The 19,770-nt window shown below is 61.2% G+C and overlaps 1 protein-coding gene across 5 annotated transcripts in view; it reads left to right on the top strand.

Annotated features, from left to right (window-relative positions):
- Positions 1 to 19,463, top strand: part of LOC104482544 (cyclic AMP-dependent transcription factor ATF-7) — a 64,459-nt gene extending 44,996 nt beyond the window's left edge. For 4 of the 5 annotated variants that reach the window (XM_086768862.1, XM_086768867.1, XM_086768863.1 and 1 more), the window contains 9 exons: positions 1,802 to 1,920; positions 4,536 to 4,670; positions 5,259 to 5,416; positions 7,912 to 8,011; positions 9,161 to 9,274; positions 10,292 to 10,438; positions 11,750 to 11,947; positions 13,191 to 13,299; positions 16,492 to 19,463. In XM_086768862.1, the coding sequence (XP_086624988.1) occupies positions 1,802 to 1,920; positions 4,536 to 4,670; positions 5,259 to 5,416; positions 7,912 to 8,011; positions 9,161 to 9,274; positions 10,292 to 10,438; positions 11,750 to 11,947; positions 13,191 to 13,299; positions 16,492 to 16,709 (1,298 nt within the window). In that variant the 3' untranslated portion in view covers positions 16,710 to 19,463. The remainder of the gene's footprint in view (positions 1 to 1,801; positions 1,921 to 4,535; positions 4,671 to 5,258; positions 5,417 to 7,911; positions 8,012 to 9,160; positions 9,275 to 10,291; positions 10,439 to 11,749; positions 11,948 to 13,190; positions 13,300 to 16,491) is intronic. The other variant, XM_086768866.1, reaches the window with a different exon arrangement.
- Positions 19,464 to 19,770: the final 307 nt, after the last annotated feature.

Genomic DNA, 19,770 nt, shown 5'->3' with positions numbered 1-19,770 from the left:
GCGGGCGGGACGAAACGCTTGTTGTAGCACGAGCAGCAGCAGCGAGGGCGGCCTGGCCTCCTCTCCCCGCTCCGCTGGGCTGATGCTCAGCGGGTTGCTCTGGGGTAAACCGCAAAGGGAAAAAAAAACAAAAAACCCAAACGTAGGCCGGTTGTGCACCGACTGCAGCTGACTAACGCAGGCGTTCTGCGGCTGAGACCTTAACGGCAGAGAGAGCTGCCGGGGGGTTTGCGAGGGCTATAAACCATCCTGGCTTTGAGCAGTGAGACCTAGGGCGTTACTGCCCTGCGTTCCTAATGTCCTTTTATTTTCTTCTTTTTTTTTTTTTTTTTAAGCCATCATTTTGTCTCTGGGTGTTCTCGTTCTCTCCCTCCCTCGTGCTTGGTGCTGAGTCCAGGGCAGCAGCCCCTGCGTTAACGCGCGGGAGGATTCAGCGTACGTCTCTTGCCGTAACTCCGCGGTTAAGCCGAGGAGACTCGTAAAGGTTTGTTCTCTCTCTGCCGGTTACAGCCGGCGGCAGAGACACGTAGCTAAACGGGAACGCACTGCCGCGGGCGGAAGAGCTGCCGCGGTTCCTGGAGGTACGACCTGGGGAAGGGTAGGACGAGAGAGGTGACGCGTCCTCGCTTTGTGACGTCCTGAAAAGTTCTGCTGGAGATTTGGGCCCCGGGCTGGCGCGTGCGGCTCGCAAGGACGTTGCTCAACGGGGAACGGTCCGAAAAGAGCCCCGGGAGCCGTTAAAGCGCCGGAAAAACAAAGTCTCTTGGTTTAATGAAGAGGGATCTGGAGGGAGGTGAAGTGTGCTCAGAGGAGGCCTTTGCTTTATTAACAAAACCAAGAGGCTTGGAGTCGGGCTGGAAATAAAGCGTAGTTCCGCGACGGCCAGGTGAAGTCATCGCCGGAGCCGTGTCCCGGAGGCTGTGGGAGACTCTCCTCCCGTGGAAACCAAACGGGATGTTTTCCGTAGACGCTTCAGCTTGAGCGCGGCTGCTGCGCTCGACGGGGAGCGTCGGTGCCAAACGGCCGCTGTTTCACGCAGGAGGTCAGGCTAAACCATCCCGCAGGTCCCCTTTGTGCTTAAAAACCTGCGTCGTTTTCTGCCGGATGGATTCTTTTCAGCGTAGCGTGCTCGTGCCGGGCTCCCGCTGGTACCTGGGCTGCTGAGCTAACGTCGCGCAGAAAGAGGAGGCCTGGGTGATGGCCAGAGGGACCGTGACTCACCGTGTTAACGTGGTGGGAAACGGGCCCCGGGGGGGTCGCGTTGGACAGGGGTGGCAGTTGTTACCGCTCCCACGTTGCCCAGGATGCGCGTTTAACGTAACGAGCCGGCACAGGGAGGGAAGCGGCTCGGCCCAGCTCGATTCCGCACCAGCGGTGGAGCGGCGCCCATCAGCCGTTTCCCCTCTCGTCGCCCCATGTTTTTGAGGTCTGGTGTTTCGGGGAGATCAAACCCCACTGTTGTCCTTCCTTGCAGCAGCAGCTCAGGTGAGGACGAGCAAAACTGGGCTGGGGGGGGACAGGCCGCGACCCAAAGGCAGGAATTCCGCAGAAATCACCGAACGCCTCTCGCAGTGATTGGTTTTTTAGAAGGCATTTGCCAGAGAAACAAAACCAAGAAATCATTTTTCCCTTTCCGAATTGTGACTCGCTTTGCAAACACGGTGCACGCTTGAGCAGACAAAGCATCCAGGCTTTCACAGAGCGGAGGCCGTGGTTGCGGAGGGTCCCCAGCGAGGACTGAGGTGGTGAAAATGAATTTTCTCCCCTCTCTAACCGGTGCTTGGTGTTACAACCCCAACAGATCAGACTCCGACCCCAACCAGGTTCCTGAAGAACTGCGAGGAGGTGGGACTCTTCAATGAGCTGGCCAGCTCCTTCGAGCACGAGTTCAAGAAAGCCGCGGAGGATGACGAGAAAAAGGCAAGAGGCAGAGGCCACCGCTGCCGTCAGACTGAGCCGCTTGCGGATTTGGGGGGCTGGGGGGGCCGGTGCTGTTCTGATGAAGGGCACACGGCGTAGGGTAGCGAAGCGTGGTCTCGGATTTAATACGCTGCCTAACACGGGACTTTATTTTTTTAACTGTGGTGACTTTGGCTGGCTATCCTGCAACGCGAGGCCTGGCAAGAGCGGATTTTAATGGTTTATAATTCCTTTGGCTTTGCACTTCAAAAAAAGGGAGGGGGAAAAAAAAAAAAAAGGCAGTACCCAAAATACCTCGCACCTTGGAAAGGAGATGCAGGAAAAGAGCCGGACTCTCCTGAAGTGCTCAGGATCTGAGCAAAAATTCCCTCAGAGCCTCCCTGGGGATCGAGATCCTTAACGGTGCGACGAGCGGGGAAGGGACGGGGCTCAGCCGCCTGCCTTTAGCGTTTGGAGGGTGTCGGGGTACGTGCGAACACAGAGAGGGGCTCCGGGGAGGAGCGAGGCTTTTTCAAACAAAGAGCTCCCTCCTGTTCCAGCCGTATCGATTCAGGCTGCCCCTGCCAACCTCGGGAGCGCAGGGTCTGAAGGACAAGAGGATCTCATCAGCTAGCAGCTAATTAAGGACGTTCCCCCCCCCTTTTCCAGGATCCGAGGAGCAGCAGATGCGTGCCGGGCTCTTAGACTGGCACGTACATTTACTAAATTGATCTATGTACGTACGTACGCTCCCAGTCAGCGGCGCTGCTCGGAAATAAACGGCAGGAGCACGGCCGCGTAAATCTTCGCCGAGATGGCGAACGGAGGAATTCAGAATTAAAACTGAGAGCTGCCTTTCACCCGCTCCGCTAATCACGGGGCTCTTTAGAGCAGGAATTGATCCCTCATCGCTGTGCCGCAGGGCCTTGGCGGGGCGGTTCGTGCTCTGGATTCCCTGCCTTTTGTTCTCTGCAGCCCAGACCCCAGCGCTGGGAGAAGGCAGCTTTGCCTTTGCGGTTTCAGACCGAAATGGCTGAGCAGCCCACAGTCTAGCCGCTCGGTCTGTACGTGAGACCACCCATCTCTGCGCCGCGCTGCCTCGTAGCTGCAGCTCAGATCTCGCCCTCTTACATGTTTTCCTTTTTTTTTGCTTTAGGATGACTGCAATCTAAATATTTCTGCCGGCAGCCAGGCGAACGGGGCGGCGTGAAGCTCGGGGTGGTTTCGGGCGTTAGGGAAAGCGTTATCCCTCCTAAAAAAATCCCCTGCCCGGGCGAGGTCCCTGGCCCAGATGGCGTGTCGCTCAGCGAGCCCGGCCAGCGCTGCCTGCCGCGTTCTGAGACGCTTTCAGCGTCTGGCCGCGTCCGACATTTGGCGCATCGAGCCCGCTTGCCGCTGTTGTGTTTTGTCCCCCAGTTCCAAGGGTGGTCTGACACCAGCGTGTTAATTAAAACCATCGGCGCAGCGGGAGCTTCCCTAGAGGCGCTTTAAGTGGTTTGAAAACTTTCCTGCCCGTTAATCCCTTCTCCTTTGCGATTCCCAGCGCCGCGGCTCCGCTTAAGAGGGTGGGTAAATGGTTCCCGCGCGCACCGCAAGCAAAGCCCCTGCGTAAAATTGGCGCGGGAGCCGCACAGCATCCCTCCATGCCAGGATTTACCCCCGTGGCACAATTTGCCCTCCCTCGGAGGTGCAGCCGAGAAGGAGGTTTGGGTGGGGCGCTGGGACAAACGCTCCGCAGCGGGGCAAGCGAAGGAGGGCGCTGGGGCTGGTTGCGGAGGCAGGGAGCGCAGGTCGGACAGGCAGCGTCGGGGCTGATTTCGGGAGGGTTTCTCCGGCCCCGGGCGGAGGGAGGGAGCGGGTGATTTGCGAGGGCTGCTGGAGCCCAGCTGAATGCAGCGCCCCGCGCTCAGAGCCGCGCTCCGTCGCGTGCTCCCCCGGTGCTCCCGCACCCCGCCAGCTCCCGGCTCTTCGCTTCCTCCGGCTCTGGGGAGGGGAGAGGTGGCCGCTCCCCCTGCCTTGTTGTCACCCTGCCCTTTTCCTGTCCCCAGCAAGACACCAACTGGTTAAAATGGGGCACGTGGCGCTGCTGGAACCCAGGGTGGTGGCAGGTTGCCAGGTTCAGGCATATGGTTGGGTTTTATTTTAATGGGGCGCTCATAGATATTTAATAACTTGCATGGCTCTTTGTTTGCTTTTGATAATCGGGTAATAAAATAATTCAGGCTGATTTATACAATGCTTTACAGCTCTGCTGTGAATGAAAGTGCCTTCTGTAACTCGCAGGCATTTGGCTTTGTTACCTGGTCTCCTTAGCAGAGCCCTTTTATGAAAAAAAAAAGAAAAAAAAACCCACACCACCCAACCCATGGAAAGAATTGTGCGTGTGTGTTACTGAGAAACCACAAAATGGTGCCATCTGGGGCAGAGACCGTCTTTCCTCGGCCTCCGTCTCGGCTTGGACGGGGCCGGCGCGGCACCGCTCCGCGCCTCGGGCTCCCAGATGCTGCTTCAGTACAAATAAATAATAATAATTTGGCAAGGGCTCGGAGCTGTAGCTCTTCCTAGGAGAGCAGCCGAATGTTTCGCAAACAAGATGAGCTAATTGTCCTTTCGCTCCGCGGCTGGTTTTCCTGCAGAGCGCCGGAGCCCTGGACATGTCTCTGCCCTCCACCCCGGACATCAAGATAAAGGAGGAGGAGCCGGTGGAGGTGGACTCTTCCCCCCCGGACAGCCCCGCGTCTAACCCGCCGTCGCCGCAGGGCAAGGAGAAGGTAGGTCGCCCCGGGGAGGTGTTGCTCTCTCCTCCTCCAGATGAGACCAAGCTTTTTTTCCACTTGGATGCCAAGGCCTGGTTCGGGCTTTTGAGGTTCCCCCATTTTAGAAAAGCTTCTTCGCCAAAACACGCGTTCGCTGCCCTTAAGTCTCCCTGTGGATTCGGCCGGCGTAGGAGCCCTTGCTGTTCCCGCTGGGGATGCTGTTCTGGCAGGGCAAAAGTGCCAGCCAAGGAACGCATCGCCTCCGAGAGCGGCTCCCCGCGCCGTGGCGGGGCTGGCTGCTGGTCCAGAGCAGACCAGTCCAGGTGACACAGTCCCCGCCTGAGTAACTTCTGCTCTGGAAGCACCAGCTGGGCTGGGGCGCTCGTTCGGAGAGCGGTTTTACTTCCCAGGAGCCAAGTCTGAATTTCTCTGCCCCGTTCCTTGCACTGACATCAGGTCAGGGTGGCTCTGGGTAAGTCGCCCTCCTCGTGCCTCAGTTTCCACGGCGAAGGTGCCTTAATTTTCACCAAACTGCTTGTAAACCATCAGCTGGGTGATCATGAAGCTGACACGTAACAGCGTTTGTCTGTGGGTCCTCCTCAGGAGATCACCCCCAAGCCCGTAATCATTTCGACGCCTACTCCGACCATCGTGCGTCCGGGCTCGCTGCCGCTGCACCTGGGCTACGACCCGCTGCACCCCACGCTGCCGTCCCCGACCTCGGTCATCACGCAGGCTCCTCCTTCCAACAGACAGCTGGGGTGAGTGCGGAGCGGGGACGCGGGCGCTGAGGTTTTCCTGGGCGCTAATTAGGTACCTAAATGAGCTCCTTGATTGTCAGAACAACCGAGGTGCTGCGGTTCCCGCCGTGGCTGCTTGGGCGTAAGGGCCTCGTTGCGACGCCGTCTGCAAAAGCAGAATGGGGTGTAAGCGCAGAAAGCGGGAACTAATTGGCCTAGCGTAACGAAACGAGGCAAAACTCGCCGCGGGGAGAAATTAAACCCGGTCCCCAAACACGCCGACATGATGCTCGCTGTCTGCGACGGGAGCGGGGCCTGACTGGGGGCACTGGGGCTCCCAGCTTGCTTTTGCAGCTCGATGCGGTGGAGAGAGCTGAGCTAAAGGGGCGGTGGGAAATTGTCTGGATCTTTAATGGCTTTGGGATTTTCTCAGACAGCTGTTGCCTCTGAAGCGTAACCTCTTCTGCAACCTGCTGCCCTCCGGCGTGGCCGGCTCCCGCCTCGGGAGCCGTTTGTTTCGGCGCATCTAACGACCTGCTCCTCTCTCCCCTGTAACGATCTGGACGGGAGGCTCCGGAGCGCTGGCCGCGGCGGTTACGAGCCTGCCGCAGCGTTAGCTACTGCAGCCCCGCGCGGAAAGGGAAGGAGCCTGAGGGCCGCAGGAAACCTTACAGTGAGCCCTCCGGAGACGAGTATTTAGCCCCGCTTCTCTTTGCTGTCAGGATGCGGCTTTTTCGCTGCGGCCCTGGCCTTTCTCGTTACCGTGATGGAGGCTAGCTCCTTACATTAGCCAGGCCGGTTTTTTTTTCAGCTGTCAGTTCGTATTTTTGCGCGCGTTTTCGCTTTGACCCTCCAGCACCATCGATCCCGACATCCTGACGGGAAGTTTTACGTTCTGCCTTGCGGCATTAAGGGGTTAAGTGATTGTCCTGGGGTTGTGCAAGGGCCTGCGGTTCCTTCTGTAAGGGGCAGGGACTTGTGGGGCCGTTTGGAACCCAGCCCCCTTGCGCTCGGCGGCAAGAAAAAATGAGAACTGGAGTAAGCTAGATTTGAGCGGGATTTTCCGTGCGCTGTGCGGCCGCGGGCGTGGACCCCTCCTCCGGTGTGAGAGCCGAACGCGCCCCTACGGCGAGGTCGCGCTGCGGATTTAACGAGGGTCCCTGCGCCGGGGCCGCTGTGGACGCGGTGGGGTTGTCAGCGTGACGGAGATGGAGGGCAGGCCGTGACCTCCCTGGGGCTCGCCTTGTTAGGCTGGGATTTTCAAAGCAGCCTGGAGGATTTGGGATGCCCAATAGAAATGAATGAGAGCCGAGCGTCGGCGTTCCCAAGGCAGCCTTAAAAATTCCAGCCTGAGTTATTGGCACGATAAACTCCCCGCTCTGACCCACGTCCCCTGCTTCTCCCCACGCTGCCGTTACTCCACGCCAGCGCCGCCTCCTCCCAGCGTCCCAGGCACCCCGGCCTCATCCGTCCCCTTCCCTGGGCTCGGCAGAGGAGGCACCAGCAAATTTTTTCTCCTCCCTTCCCCAAAGTCAGGCTCCCAGCGGCTCCGCTCTGCTCTTCCTGGCTCGTCTCTGCCTCCGTTCGGCGCCCTGCTGCGCTCTCACAGCTGAGGGGGAGCAGGAGATGAGCCCTTGCCGGCGGGGACGGTTTCCTTCCTCTCCGGATCAGCCGGAGCAGATCCGGCTTTGGCTTCTCCTCTGCTCTTCCAGAAGGGCTGAGTCCCGAGCGGCGAGAGCCGGAGCGCGGTGGGGTTTGCGACTCCGAAACGGAGGCGAGGGTGCGCGTGCCTGTCTGTCAGCGCGTGCAGAAACGCCGCCGTTCGCCGCAACGGAAAAAGTTCCCGGTGTTTGTAATGTGTCGCAGTTAGGCTGCGGCACAGCCGCCGCCTCCCCCAGCCCGCCGTGAGCGTGGCCGTTCCCATCTCCCAGAGCCGTCGTCTGGGCAGACACAAGCCGGCCCCGCGTCGACTCCGTATTTAGGAGATTTTCTCCGGAGTCAGACTCTGAAACGCTTGTTAATGGAAAGCTAAATCCTCGCAAGCCCTCTCGCGGGAGCTCGGCAGACGTGGCTTAAAGGCCGAGAAGTTACCGGTGCGCGGGAGCAGCTGCCCAGATCCCCGCTCCGCGCGGTGCCGGGCGCTTTTCGTCTCCCCGAGGAGGAGCTGCGGCAGCCCCTGTCCGCGCGGGTGGACGTGGTGTCTGGGGGCTTGGGCAGCCGCGGGGTTTCGGCCGGCTGGCGGACGCCCGGGAGTTAACGGCAGTCGGGGTCACCTCGCCGCGGCGCCGGCGCGTGCTGGGCGCCGTGCAGCGAGCGCGCGGGAGGCTGAGTGACCTGACCGCGGGCTCAGCCGGGCCTTGCACCACCCCCTTCAGACGGTGCCGTTCAGAAACAGGAAAATGAGCCCGAATCCGCTGACCAGAATGAATTCCTGCTTTTGCCTTTGAGCTCACGGGGCTGCCGGGGTGGCATAAACTTGAAATAATCCATGAGAACTTGAATTGTTCTTTCTCCAGGTCTCCCACGGGTTCCCTCCCGCTCGTCGTGCAGCTTGCGAACGGGCAGACCATGCCCGTCCTCCCAGGCCCTCCCGTACAGATGCCTTCTGTCATTTCGGTAAGAGAGATTTCCAGCGCAGCGCTGCGCGGCAGAGGAGGGGACGGTGGCTTTTCCCCCTGCCAAATACACGCAGACGCTTCCATTTTGTAAAAATTAAAATATATCTCCCCCTCTGTGCAAGATATGACTGGAAGAGGAGGAGGAGGAGGGGAGGCAGCTCTGGCGAGGCAGTAATAACGTGTCGATCACACTAGAGGGCAATAAGTCTGGAAAAAAACAAAGCCTTGCCTGGACAGATGGCTCGTGCCATTGATCCAGGGCTGGGAGCTGCAGGATCCCTGATTAGCTGCTTCCATTTGGAACGGCGTGCCTCCATTGAAACCAGTCGAGCTTGCAGAGAACATGTTGGTCTTTGCGGGCCAGGAAAGGCGCCCGAACCTCGCCAGCGTGCTAAGAGCTGTTTGAACGTCAGCCTCGCGCGTTGCGCTTTCTGCATCCGGAGAATTTTCCGTGGTGCAGAACCGGCCGGCGGATTTGCCTGCTGGGTGGCTCCCGCGTCCTCCGAGCGCCCCGGCTCCCAGCCAAGCCCGCGTGAATCCTGCCGGGCGCAGCTTTTGGGGTTCGAGTGAGTAACGGCCAAAATCTGCTGCCTCAGGTCACAGCAATGTTGACATCGAAGCAGGCAGCTCGGCGTAGCCTGTGGGCACGGAAACGTCTTTGTCGTTTGAAACACGAATTGCGTGCGTGCCACTTTGCAGCGACGCACCTGAGCGGCTTAGAAAAACCAGCGCAAGTTCTGGTTTTTCCCCTCTTTGGTGCTGGAGAAAGCTCTCCGTGGTTACGAGGGGAGGCTGCGACGTCCCCTTGGTGTGGCGCGGAGGGAACGGCGTACCCTCCCTCTCCATCCCGTACCGGTGGGGTAAAGCCCTTTGGGAGGGAAGGGAAGGAGGGAGGCTGTTGGGCTGCCCCCCTCCCTGCGCTCAGCGCGAGGCTGGTACGGCTGGGTGACTCCGCCACGGCCACCGGAGGAGTGGCTGCCGGCCTTCAGCGACAGCCGGCGGAATGGATGGCGGTAGTTAAACGCCGAACGTTTGTCAAGGTTTATAAATGTGCTCGGTCGGGAAATGATTACAGAGGCGCTTTGCGGAGCGCGCTTGTGAAAGCACCTCGGCTTCCAAAAGCCATGTGTCGCTTCCTCCCCGCTAGCTGGCTCGGCCGATGGCCATGGTGCCGAACATTCCCGGGATTCCTGGGCCACCCATCAACAGCAGCGGGCCCATTTCACCATCGGGACTTCCAGTGCACTCTGAAGCCAAAATGGTAAGCGTCAAATTCACCCTGGGGCGGGCGTCGCGTCCGCAGCGTTGTCCCTGTGTCTGCACTAACTCCTCCGGAAGAGGCTCCGTCCGGAGGCTTTTCCCCTTCGCGAAGAGGAAATCCCGCGCCGTGCCGCCCCGCGCCGCGAGCAGGCGTTACGAACGCCACCAGGACTATCGGCCTAATCGGCGCTGCGGCGCTGGCAGGCAGAGCGGGCGCGCGGCCGGCGTGACAAACCTCAGCCCCCTCTGGTTTGTAACGCTGGCGCTTCCCGTTCCGCGGTGACAGATGGGCTGGAGCGGGGCTTGAGGAAGGCAGAGCCAGGAGCAGAGACGGCGTGCTGTGATGGAGGATCCTGGGGATGGTGTTCGTGCCGACCTCTTTAACTCAAAGTTTACGGAAGATTTTTCCTCTCTTGGCTTTTCGTGGCTCAGACCAGGGGCGCGCGGAGCGGGGAAGCAGACCTCAGTTTCTGAACAAAGAGCGGTGAAGCCCCTTGGGTTTTTTGGCCGGGGCAGGGTGGAGGTGTTCGCAAAGCCACCTCTCACGGCGGCGCTGCTTGCCGTTGCTGGCGCGTTGTTGCTGCTCCCGCCGCGCCCTGTTTTGGGGTCTGTGGGGTTTGTGGGTGGATCGGAGCTACGAGTGGGGTGAGGGATCTTCAACCCCGGGTCCTTCTCCATCCCAGCGGGACCCCCCTGGGCGCTCAAGGGCAGTCGGGCTCCGCAGCCTGCGCGGCCCGCGGTCTTTCCGCAGAGCCCGCCAGCTGGGGAGCGGATCGGTGCCAGCTGCAGTAGCGATTTTGGGATGCAGACACCTGTCCGCTTGAGCCCGAGTTGGAAGCGGCTCTCTGTCTTCGGGCAGGCCAGATGGCGCTGGCTTTCCGTTGGATCGGAACCAGCCGCAGTCCCCGAGGAGCCTCTTCCCTGCGGCCTGGCTCCTCGAATGGCAGAGGAGCTGCTTCGAGCCTGGAGCACGGAGAACAGGTCTGCTGACGTCCTTTTTTTTTTTCTCCTTCAACAGAGGCTGAAGGCCAGCTTGACGGCATCTTCCTCGCTGAATGGCAGCAACCTGGTGGTGGGCTCGGCCAGCACGATGGTGACCGCGCGTCCGGAGCAGAGTCAGATACTCGTCCAGCACCCCGACGCCCCTTCCCCAGCTCAGCCACAGGTCTGCTGCTGCTTGGCCCCCGGGGCCGGGCTGGAGGCGCCACGGGTTTCTGGGCCTCGGGGAACGGGGAGGAAAACCTCGCGGCTCCCGGGTTTGCAGAATGGGTTAAAATCCTTGTTTGTTCAGTGCCGCTTCAGCGCTGACGCTCCCAAACGCCACCAGGCAGAAAACTTCAGCAACGCGTTAATTTGCTCGCCAGGGGCTGGAGTTTCGAAAGAGTATTTTGCTCTCTTCTCCCTGCTCAATTACTGGGGTTAAACGCTCCCCTCTTAGGCAGTCAGCTCCGCCGGCTCCTGCCAGCTAACCAAATGCCAGCCTTCCATCAGGATCGCCACCTGCTCCGTCAGTTAGACAGCCTTCCCGAAGTTTAATATCCATATGCTGCCTGACAGCGAGTGCCGAGGCGGAACCGTGCTCCCCGATGGCGGCGGCGGCATTCCAGAGCCCGCGCAGAAGCTGGGCTCGCTGGGTCCGCAGGACTGTTGGCCCTCGCTGCCTTTTCCTTTGTTCTCCCGAAAGAAAACTGGGAAATGTGCGGCGTTACGAAATCTTTTTGGACCGGTCGCCTCCGAGAGCTTGTTTAGCTGAAGGCACTCAGGGAAAATTTAACCCAAATCAACTTTTAAAGCAAATCACCCACTCAAAACTGCTATTTGGGCTCCGCAAGTGGGTGACTGAACTGGAGTGGAGTTACTGAACCCAAACGGAGACGGCGCTTTGCCCGTGCCTGGTGACGTGCGTCAGAGCGGGACGGAGAGCTCCCGGCCCTGCGGCTGGAGGCTCCCTCCGCCGGCTGATGCGCGGTCGATGGCCGTGTGGGAATCTCCTCAGTCGTTGCAGCGTGAGGTGAAATTAAAAGGGAGGCTCTTTTCTTTGCCCCTGTGGCCATTTACCCCGTGAGCTCCTCATCACGGAGCGGAGGAAACTTCTGCTGTCAGTGACGTGCCCTTAGCTGACTGTGGGAGTTTGGGATTTAATGAATTCCCCCGCCATTCACGCGTTGGCTGGGTTCAGGATCCCAGAGTTCGTGTGGATTCACACCGTAAGTTTGCAGGGCACGTCAGGCTTGAGGCAGGGCTGCCGGAAACGCCTGCCAAACGGGCTTTGTCCCCAGCTCCCCCACCGCGGCCAGGGCTGCCCCTGCTCCGCGCCCCCCGCGTGCGCAGCTCTGCTGCCCTGCAAAAGCAAATCCCTTTTTGCCCCGGCCCAGAGCTGGCAGCTCCTCTGCCAAACCTGGGTTGCCAGCGTGTGTCTGCCTGCCCGCACCGGAGTTTCTTCTCAGTTTCTCTCTTCCGCGTGCCCCGTCTCCAGGTTTCCCCCGCCCAGCCCACTCCCAGCACCGGCGGGCGACGGAGGCGCACGGTTGATGAAGACCCGGACGAACGCCGACAACGGTTTCTGGAGCGGAACCGGGCTGCAGCGTCCCGCTGCCGGCAGAAACGCAAGCTCTGGGTGTCTTCCTTGGAGAAGAAAGCCGAGGAGCTCACGACCCAGAACATCCAGCTGAGCGTGAGTATGTAACCGCGGAGGCGGAGCGCGGCCCTTTGCCAGCGTTAGGAGCGTCGCTCCGCAGGGAACATCTGCCCTGTGCCGCAGGGACAACGTGCGTCCAGATGCTGCTCTCTGGGTCTCTCCGTGCCCAGATTTCCCTCCCTGCTCTCCACCCTGTTGCGATGCTTTCAGCAGGCTGTGCGAGAAGAGCGCCGCGGTGCTCTCGTTTCTCTCCCTGTCCCCCCCCGAAAGGGCTCGGCCGCTGCCCCGGAGCAGCCCGAGGAGCGGCGCCAGCCTCGGGAGCGGAGCGCGGAGGCCCCGGCGAGCAGCTGTGTTTGCGGAGTGGAAACCTGCGCTGTGCCAGGGCCAGCTCTCCGCTGGCGCGGGCCCAGCATGCGCAGTCCCAGTTCCCTTCCCTGCCTGCTGGGCCTGGCGGGGGGGAGCGGGGAGGCTCTGCAGCCGCGACCCGCGGCCGTCCGGATTGATTTTGTTTCCTGGAGAAGTGGGTTTCCCTGGCTCGCTGGCAGCACCCTCCGTGAGCCTAGCAGAAGTGCAGCACGTCTGAAAACGCACGGCCGCGGCCGTTAGTCAGCCCCTCGTTAGCGCTCTCCCGCTGGCCGAGGGCTGGAGGGTCTGCAGACCGAACTGGTGTCCGTCCTGGGCTTTTCCTCTCGCTGGTGGCCAGGGACGCGCGCGCTGGGATTTTTTCAGTATTTCAGGGTATTTTTATTCTCTTCCCAAGAGAATTATAGAAACTGTTTCCTGGGGCAGTTTTGGAATACAAGGGACTGGGTTTCAGCTGTTTCTCCAGACCTTCCAAGAGAGGAATAACATGCTGCGCAAAGTTTTTGGGGGAGTTCACAGAAGCAGCTCACAGAGCTCGGGGGAGCCCGGACGTCCCCCACGGCCTGGTGCGGGCAGAGCCGGTTGTACGCTCAGCTCCTCGCTCCGTTTGGTTTTCCGTCGCAGCCAGCGCCACGCTAGCAGGAGGGCTCAGGGAAATGCATGTCCGGGATTAGGTGATTAGCGTAACGAGGGGCTTTGCAGGCAGCGAGGGGGCTGCTGGAGGGAGGTGCTGCAGTCCCCGTCTTGCGCCCTGAGTTCCCCAAACCCAGGAACTTGATTTGGTGTTTTTGGGCCAGGGGCGTCTCAAATGAGACAACAAAGTTTGCGTGGCAGGCAAATGAACATCCTGCCGAAGCTGGAGGCTGCCGTCCGGAGCGTGAGTGACGCGTACACGCGGGTTTGTTTTCAATCTCAGAATGAAGTTACGCTGCTGAGGAACGAAGTTGCTCAACTGAAGCAGCTGCTGCTGGCTCACAAGGACTGCCCCGTCACCGCGCTGCAGAAGAAAACGCAGGGCTACCTCGGTGAGTGCTGACTTCTGCTGGTCCTTAGAGAGTCACAGAATCACAGACCGGTGTGGGAGGGAAGGGCCCTTCAAAGCCCACCCAGCCCAACCCCCCTGCCAGGAGCAGGGACATCTCCAACCGGATCCGGTTGCTCACAGCCCCGTCCAACCTGGCCTGGAATGTTTCCAGGGATGGGGCATCCGCCGCCTCTCTGGGCAACCTGGGACAGTGCTCCACCACCCTCACTGTAAAAAATTTCCTACATCCAGTCTGAATCTCCCCTCTTTTGGTTTAAAACCATCCCCCCTCGTCCTGTCCCAGCAGGCCCTGCTGAAGAGTCTCTCCCCACCTTCCCTGCAGCCCCCTTTGGGCACTGGGAGCCGCTCTCAGGTCTCCCCGGAGCCTCCTCTTCTCCAGGCTGAGCAGCCCCAGCTCTCCCAGCCTGGCCTCACAGCAGAGCTGCTCCAGCCTCTGAGCATCTGCGTGGCCTCCTCTGGACCCTCTCCACTGGTCCATGTCCTTCTGATGTTGGGGTCCAGAGCTGGACGCAGCGCTGCAGGGGGGTCTCACCAGGATCCCCTCCCTCGCCGGCTGGGGGTGCAGCCCAGGGCGCGGGCGGTTTCTGGGCCGCGAGGGCGCGTTGCCGGTCCGGACCTAAGGTCCTTAAGACCTTTCCGCGGGTCTAAGCAGACAAAACCCGCGTAGGGTGTACGGGAAGGGAGTCGTCATGTCTCTGCTCCGTCAGCCTCCAGCGACCGGCCTGGCAGGACAGGGCAGGCCTTGGTCCCGCGTCTCCTGCTGACGCGGCCTCCGCAGCCTCCGTGCTGAGGCGGATCCGCCCGGATCCTGGCGGATCCTGGATGCACGTTGGCACTCTCACCTCCAGCCGGGCAGCGAGGGCAGGCGCCGTGCGCGGGCGCCCCGGGAAGGAGACGGTGCGCCTCCCTCCGCGTCTCTGCGGCGCGGAGTCTCCGAGGGAGATCCGTATCTCCGCGTCTCCCTGCAGCGCGGGCCAGCGCCTCTCCGCCCGCGCCCGGGCAGCGCGCCAGGCGCTTGCTGTCCTCTTTGAAGTCAGAAACTGTGGCTGCTCTGAAAGCAGAGCCGGAGCCGGGACAGGCCGGGCTGTAAGTGACATCGTGGGGCTCTGCACCTCGCTCTCTGCAGTTCACATCATGTCGGCTCGTGTTCGGAACCACGGCGGCCTCGTTTTATCTTCTTTTCTTTCTGTTTTTTTCTTTAACGCTGCCCATTTCATTAGAATCAACCCGGGAGCTAAACATCACGTCTGGATTCTTACATCATCCCCGCAATAACAGCTCCGCGCCATGGCGTTTGTGCAGGCGTTGGGAGGCCGCCGCAGTCCCCCGGCGTGGCCGGGATTAACGGGACGAGGGGCGGGGACGGGGGGAGATCAGGAAAGGGAGCAAACCAAAGCCGAGAAAGCAGGCGCTCTCCTTCCCCGGCTGCCTGCCCCTGGGTCTCTGAAACGCTCGGAGGCGCGGATCGCGCCGCCCGGCACGGCCTGTTTGTTTTCGCTCGTTCCGGTGACTCAGAGCTTGAGCGACGCGGTCGTGAAAACCCCGCTGCCCCCCGCCCCGGCAGACAGGTGTTCGCTGCGCGTCGAGCGCAGAGCGGCGACGTGATTTTCCCTGTTAACTTCCGAAGTTCACAGTTCCTATTATTATTCCTCGCGGTCTGTCTGCTCCAATAATAGGAATTCATCACACATCTGAATAATAAAAATGAAATTCACGCCTCCCTCCCCTGCCCCCCCCGGCTGCCTGGTTTATTATTGAGATTTGTGACCACGCAGCTCCTTCAGCACAAACGCCAGTTCCCCCGGCGGAGTTACAGCTGCCTCGCGTACAGCTGGGCTGTTTTATTTGCAGTGCCTTGTAAATCTCCGTTTTTTGGGGATGCCAAACTGTTGTATCGCTCCGCTCGACCTTCTCTCTCGCCGCCAAGTCGGTTCTCAAATCCGCTGCGCTGGCCGCGGCGTTCGGAACGCTGGCGACGGCCGAGCCGAGGTTTCACAGGGAAGGTTTGGGAAAGGGGGACAAGATCCAAGCAGCCAGGAGAACACTGAGCCCTGAAGCGCGCTTGCCGGTGCCCAGTAAGGCTGTAAACCTCTGATTATTATTATTTTTTTAATTTTTCTCTTTTTTCCCTGGTGCCGTGGGGTTTACCCTCTTGACGTGGAAGCAGCATCCCAGCTCCTGCCGTTATTTTGCTCTTTTAAAGGCAGGTGACCGCGTCTCCCCCGAAACTCATCCGGCCGATTGCGCAGGAGGGCATTTCCTCCTGACGTTGGCGGTAACGAGCGCGTGCCCCCAGAGAGAGCGGCCCGATTGTGCTCGCCCCCCAAAGAGAGAGGCCTGAGCGCTCTCGCCTCGGCATTTGATGGAAGCTCCGCCCGGGCGCAGCGGGCTGTTTGTGGGAGAGAACCCAAAGTTTCGGCAACCGATCTGCGCTGCGCGGAAAAGAGCGCGGAGGAAGGTCTCTGCCTTTGCCTCCCGTCCCTTCGATGGCTGCTTCGAGTCACCGAACGAAATGGAGCAAGGGAGCAGTTTGTAACGGGCTCTAATTGATGTTCTAGGGAACGATAAAGAGCGAACCAGGGAATTTATATTAAAAATGGCAAAAAAAAAAACCCAGCCCTGCCTCCGCAGCAGGGTTTCTGTCGCGCGCTTCCCCGCGTGCTCACCCAGCAGATGGTGCGGACGCGGAAGGAACTGCTCCGGCTCTGGGCTAAATGGCCTTGAACCAAGTACCACGCCAGGAAACAACGCGTAGGGAAGTTCGTTTGCTCTAACGAGGAGCCAGATTTACGATGATAAAAGGTTGTGCCGGCTCTGCCATCCCCGCTGCGAAGCCTCCCTGGCGTGGATTCGGTGAGACGCGGCGGTGTCCCACCAAGGGGGCGTTGCGTCCCGCCTCTCAGCGCTCCCATTTCCAGTCCTGGCTTTGGATGGGGGGCTGCTGAGTTTGGGGGGGGGGCTGCGGGGATCAGCCTCTCCGCTCCAGGCTGCTCTGGCCGGAAAGGTGAGAGGTAAATAAATCCCTGACGAATTTCCGCACACCCTCCGAGGCAGGAGCCATCTCCCATCCCGTCGCCTCGCTGCTGACACCGCTAGCAACGCGCGCAGCCTCTCTCTAACCGTATTCTCTTCTTTTTTTTTTTTTTCCCCCTCTCCTCCTCTGGCCAAGCAGAAAGCCCAAAGGAGAGCTCCGAGCCCACCGGCTCCCCGGCTCCCGTCATCCAGCACAGCTCCGTGACGGCCTCCCCCAACGGGCTCAGCGTGCGCTCGGCGGCCGAAGCGGTCGCCACCTCGGTGCTGACGCAGATGGCGAGCCAAAGGACAGAACTGGGCGCGCCGGTGCCGTCACACGTCATCATGGCTCCACAGTCGCAGTCTGCGGGCAGATGATGTCGCGGCCTGGGCGTGTGACACGGAGCTGACCGCCGACTCCCAGCCGGAGAGACTGACCGTCGCCGAGTCCCTGACGAGCGGGGCCCATAAGGATTTTTATTTCTTTTTTTTCTTTTTTTTTTTTTTTTCCAAGTGAGTTAAGGGCAGCTATGGCGCTTCTTACGCTGCATAGCCCGTACCGCTCCCGGCCCCCGGCCGCTGCCCTGCGGCGCCCGTCCCCGCGGCCGCCCGAGCGCTTTTTCTCGCTCCTTCAGCTGACGATCCGTCGACTCGCGGAGCCAGGCGGGCGCGGGGGCTCGCTTTGCGAAGCACCTTGAAAGGTTCCCTTTCAGGTACCGGTTACGTTAACACTAAACTCCACGCTCGGTGGATCCCCGTGGCGCTTTCACTCTTCCAGGCCCCCCCAGCTCCCTCCTCCTCCTCCCGGCAAAGGCAAACCTGGCTCCTGGGAGGCCGTGACATTTGGTCGTGCTGTCGGTGTATTTTATTTTTAACAGCATGCTGCTTGCAGGCATCTGCTCCCCCTCTGCTCCAGCCGCCTGAAACGTTGCACCTTCGCGCCAGAAGCCTCCTCGCGCTCGGAGGTTAAAGGGATGGAGGTTGGTCGCGTCACACGCGAACCCCCAAGAAGCCAGCGACAGATTTTTTTGGACGCGGTGGAAGCGTAAGCGCTGAAAATGGGTTTGTGCCCAGCGCTTGGGAGAGGGGGACGCGGGGCCGGGAGGGGCCTGGTCACTTGCGGCGCGCCGGGAGCCGCCGCCTTTCGCGTGCTGCGCCCGTAAGGCGACGCTGGGGTTGCTGGAGGAACGGCGCCGTCTGTTCACGCAGCGCAGGGGCTGCGCTCGGTCTTCCTCCCAGAACTGGTGCTGCTCCGCGTCTGCTGGGAGCGGTGCGCCGCTCTGGGAGGTGCAGGAAAGGACAAGCCGGCCCGGCGAGAGTGGCGAGTCCCGGAATTCAGCATCCGCTCCCAACTGCGCCCCTCAGCAGGCGAATCCCCCGTCTCCAGGGATCATCTTCACGCGTAACCTCGATGGCCTTAATAGCGGTGGCCTTACATCCCGGAGCAGTTGCCTGTTCCGAGGGGAGGGAGCACGAAGGAGTGTTTCTGTTCGCCCAGTCTTTTACCTCTTCCTGATTCTCTTCCGCTCTCGGTGACGGAGCATCTGTTGCTTCCCAGCCGGAGCGAACCAAGGATTCGCAGAGCTTCCAGTGTGGCGGGGCGGGTTGGAAACCCGGCCTCCGTGTTGAAAGGCGTTGGAGTCGGGTCCGCTTTGGTGCCGGGCGCGCGGAGCACGCCTGCGTGTGTCCGTGTCCGTGCGCGCTTCCCGAGGCCGCGCTGGCCCTGGGCGAGCGACTGGCGTCGATGGTTTGGCAGCGGGAAGGGGTGCTGCGCGCGTTCGGGCTCTCGGAAGGAACCTCGGCAGAGTCCGCGGAGCTGCGTCGGCCCTTGGTCGTCCTCTCCCCCTCGGGGGGCCGCCCCCCGCCCGAGCTCTCGCCCACCTCAGGTTGCACTCGCCACTTTGGAGCCAGGTTGGTTTGTCAAAGGGATTTCGTTTGGCGTCCCCAGACCTGGAAGGATTCCAGGGACAGCAGAACCCAAAGCAAAGTCCGAGCAAGGAGCGGATCCCGTTGCAGGTTTGGCTTTTCCATCCGTGGGATCTGCTTCTCCCCCTCCCCTCTTTTTTCAGGTTTTCCTTGACTTCTGGCAGCGCCGGCCGCGGCGTTCCCTGGGTTTGGTTCGTCTCGACGCAGCGTCGCGCTCTCGCTCCCCTCGCGCTCGTCTCGAGAGCCGTCTCGTGCGCAGCCGGGGTCGCTCCCGGCCTGGGCGGTCTGCGCGTCCGGTCCAGGTCCCGCGGAGCCCCCGGCCCCGCCTGCACAGCCGCTTCAGCAGAGCCGCTGTCGGAGAAATGTGTCGGCTCTCGCTGCCCTGACACGGGATGTGTTTCTGCAGCGGGGGCGAGCTGTGAGAAGGGGACGGGGAGGTTTTGGCGTCTCCCAAAGCCGTGCGACCTGGACAAGAAGGGCTTTCAGCCAGATGAGGCACAGCGGGGGATCGGGCCCTTTTTTGGGGGGATCTGAGGCGGAGGGTTTGCGGGAGGCACCAGATCCAGCCCGGCTCTGGGTTTTTTTTTTCTCTCAGAGCTGCCGTTGGGTGCAGGGTGTAGAGCTGCGGCAGGGAACGTGGGCTCCGAAAAAGGCGTAGAAATGACCCGTCCTGCAGCAAAGGGATCGGCTCCGGGCCTCAGATCTGCCCAAATCGCTCCAGGGGGCCTTGCAACAAACGCGCCTGTCTCCCTCGGTCCGGGAGTGCCAGGAATGACAAAATGTGCTGTAAACATTTGGCTTTGTCGCCGGGTCCCTGTCGCTGGGAGCTGGGACGCGGGGCGGGAGCGAGCGGCTGTGGCCCGGCAGCGCCTGTGCGGCTCGGCCGGCCGGCTGCTCGGCTCCCGCTCCGGCGAGGGAGAAGCGTTGGGTGGAAGGAGAGAGAAGGGAGCAGCTGAGCTCGGGGCTGATCCCACCGCTGCTTCCTGTCCGCTTCCCAGCCTCGGGATCTGGCGGGTGAGGAGCAGCCGCTGGTGGGGCGGAAGGAGGGAGCGAAGGGCGATGGCGGAGAGGCTGCGGATTCAGGATGAGACCGGCGGCAGCGTCGGCGTCGAACGCAGCGGCTTCCCCGACCCCGTGGGGATAACAGCGACCCGGTTTTGAGTGGTGGGAGAGCCGCGGTGGCCCAGCCTCGCCTGCGCCCGCAAAAGGGCTCTGCCCGCCCGCGCGCTCCCCCCGTGAAACCCCGCCGCGCGACGGAGCTCGGAGCTGGCGCGATGGATGGACGGCCCGAGCCAGAAATGTCACTTTGGGGCGCGGGGGCGAGGCTCACCCCGTGCTGGGCTGCAGAGGTGCCCGGCAGAGCCGATCGTAAACCGGGGAAGGAGCCGAACGCCGCAGCACCGGGGTGACGGCCGCTTTTGCAGCGGGAGGGAGAGTTTTGGGGTTTGAGGGGACTCCTGGGAGGGGAGGGGACGTAGAAAGCGCGTTCTCCACCAGTGCTTGTTCCAGCAGC

This window comes from Chlamydotis macqueenii, chromosome 29 (assembly GCF_036417535.1).
Source record: "Chlamydotis macqueenii isolate bChlMac1 chromosome 29, bChlMac1.mat, whole genome shotgun sequence".
NCBI lineage: Eukaryota > Metazoa > Chordata > Aves > Otidiformes > Otididae > Chlamydotis > Chlamydotis macqueenii.
Note: the sequence above shows the minus strand (reverse complement) of the source record. Positions and strands in the feature narration are given on the sequence as shown.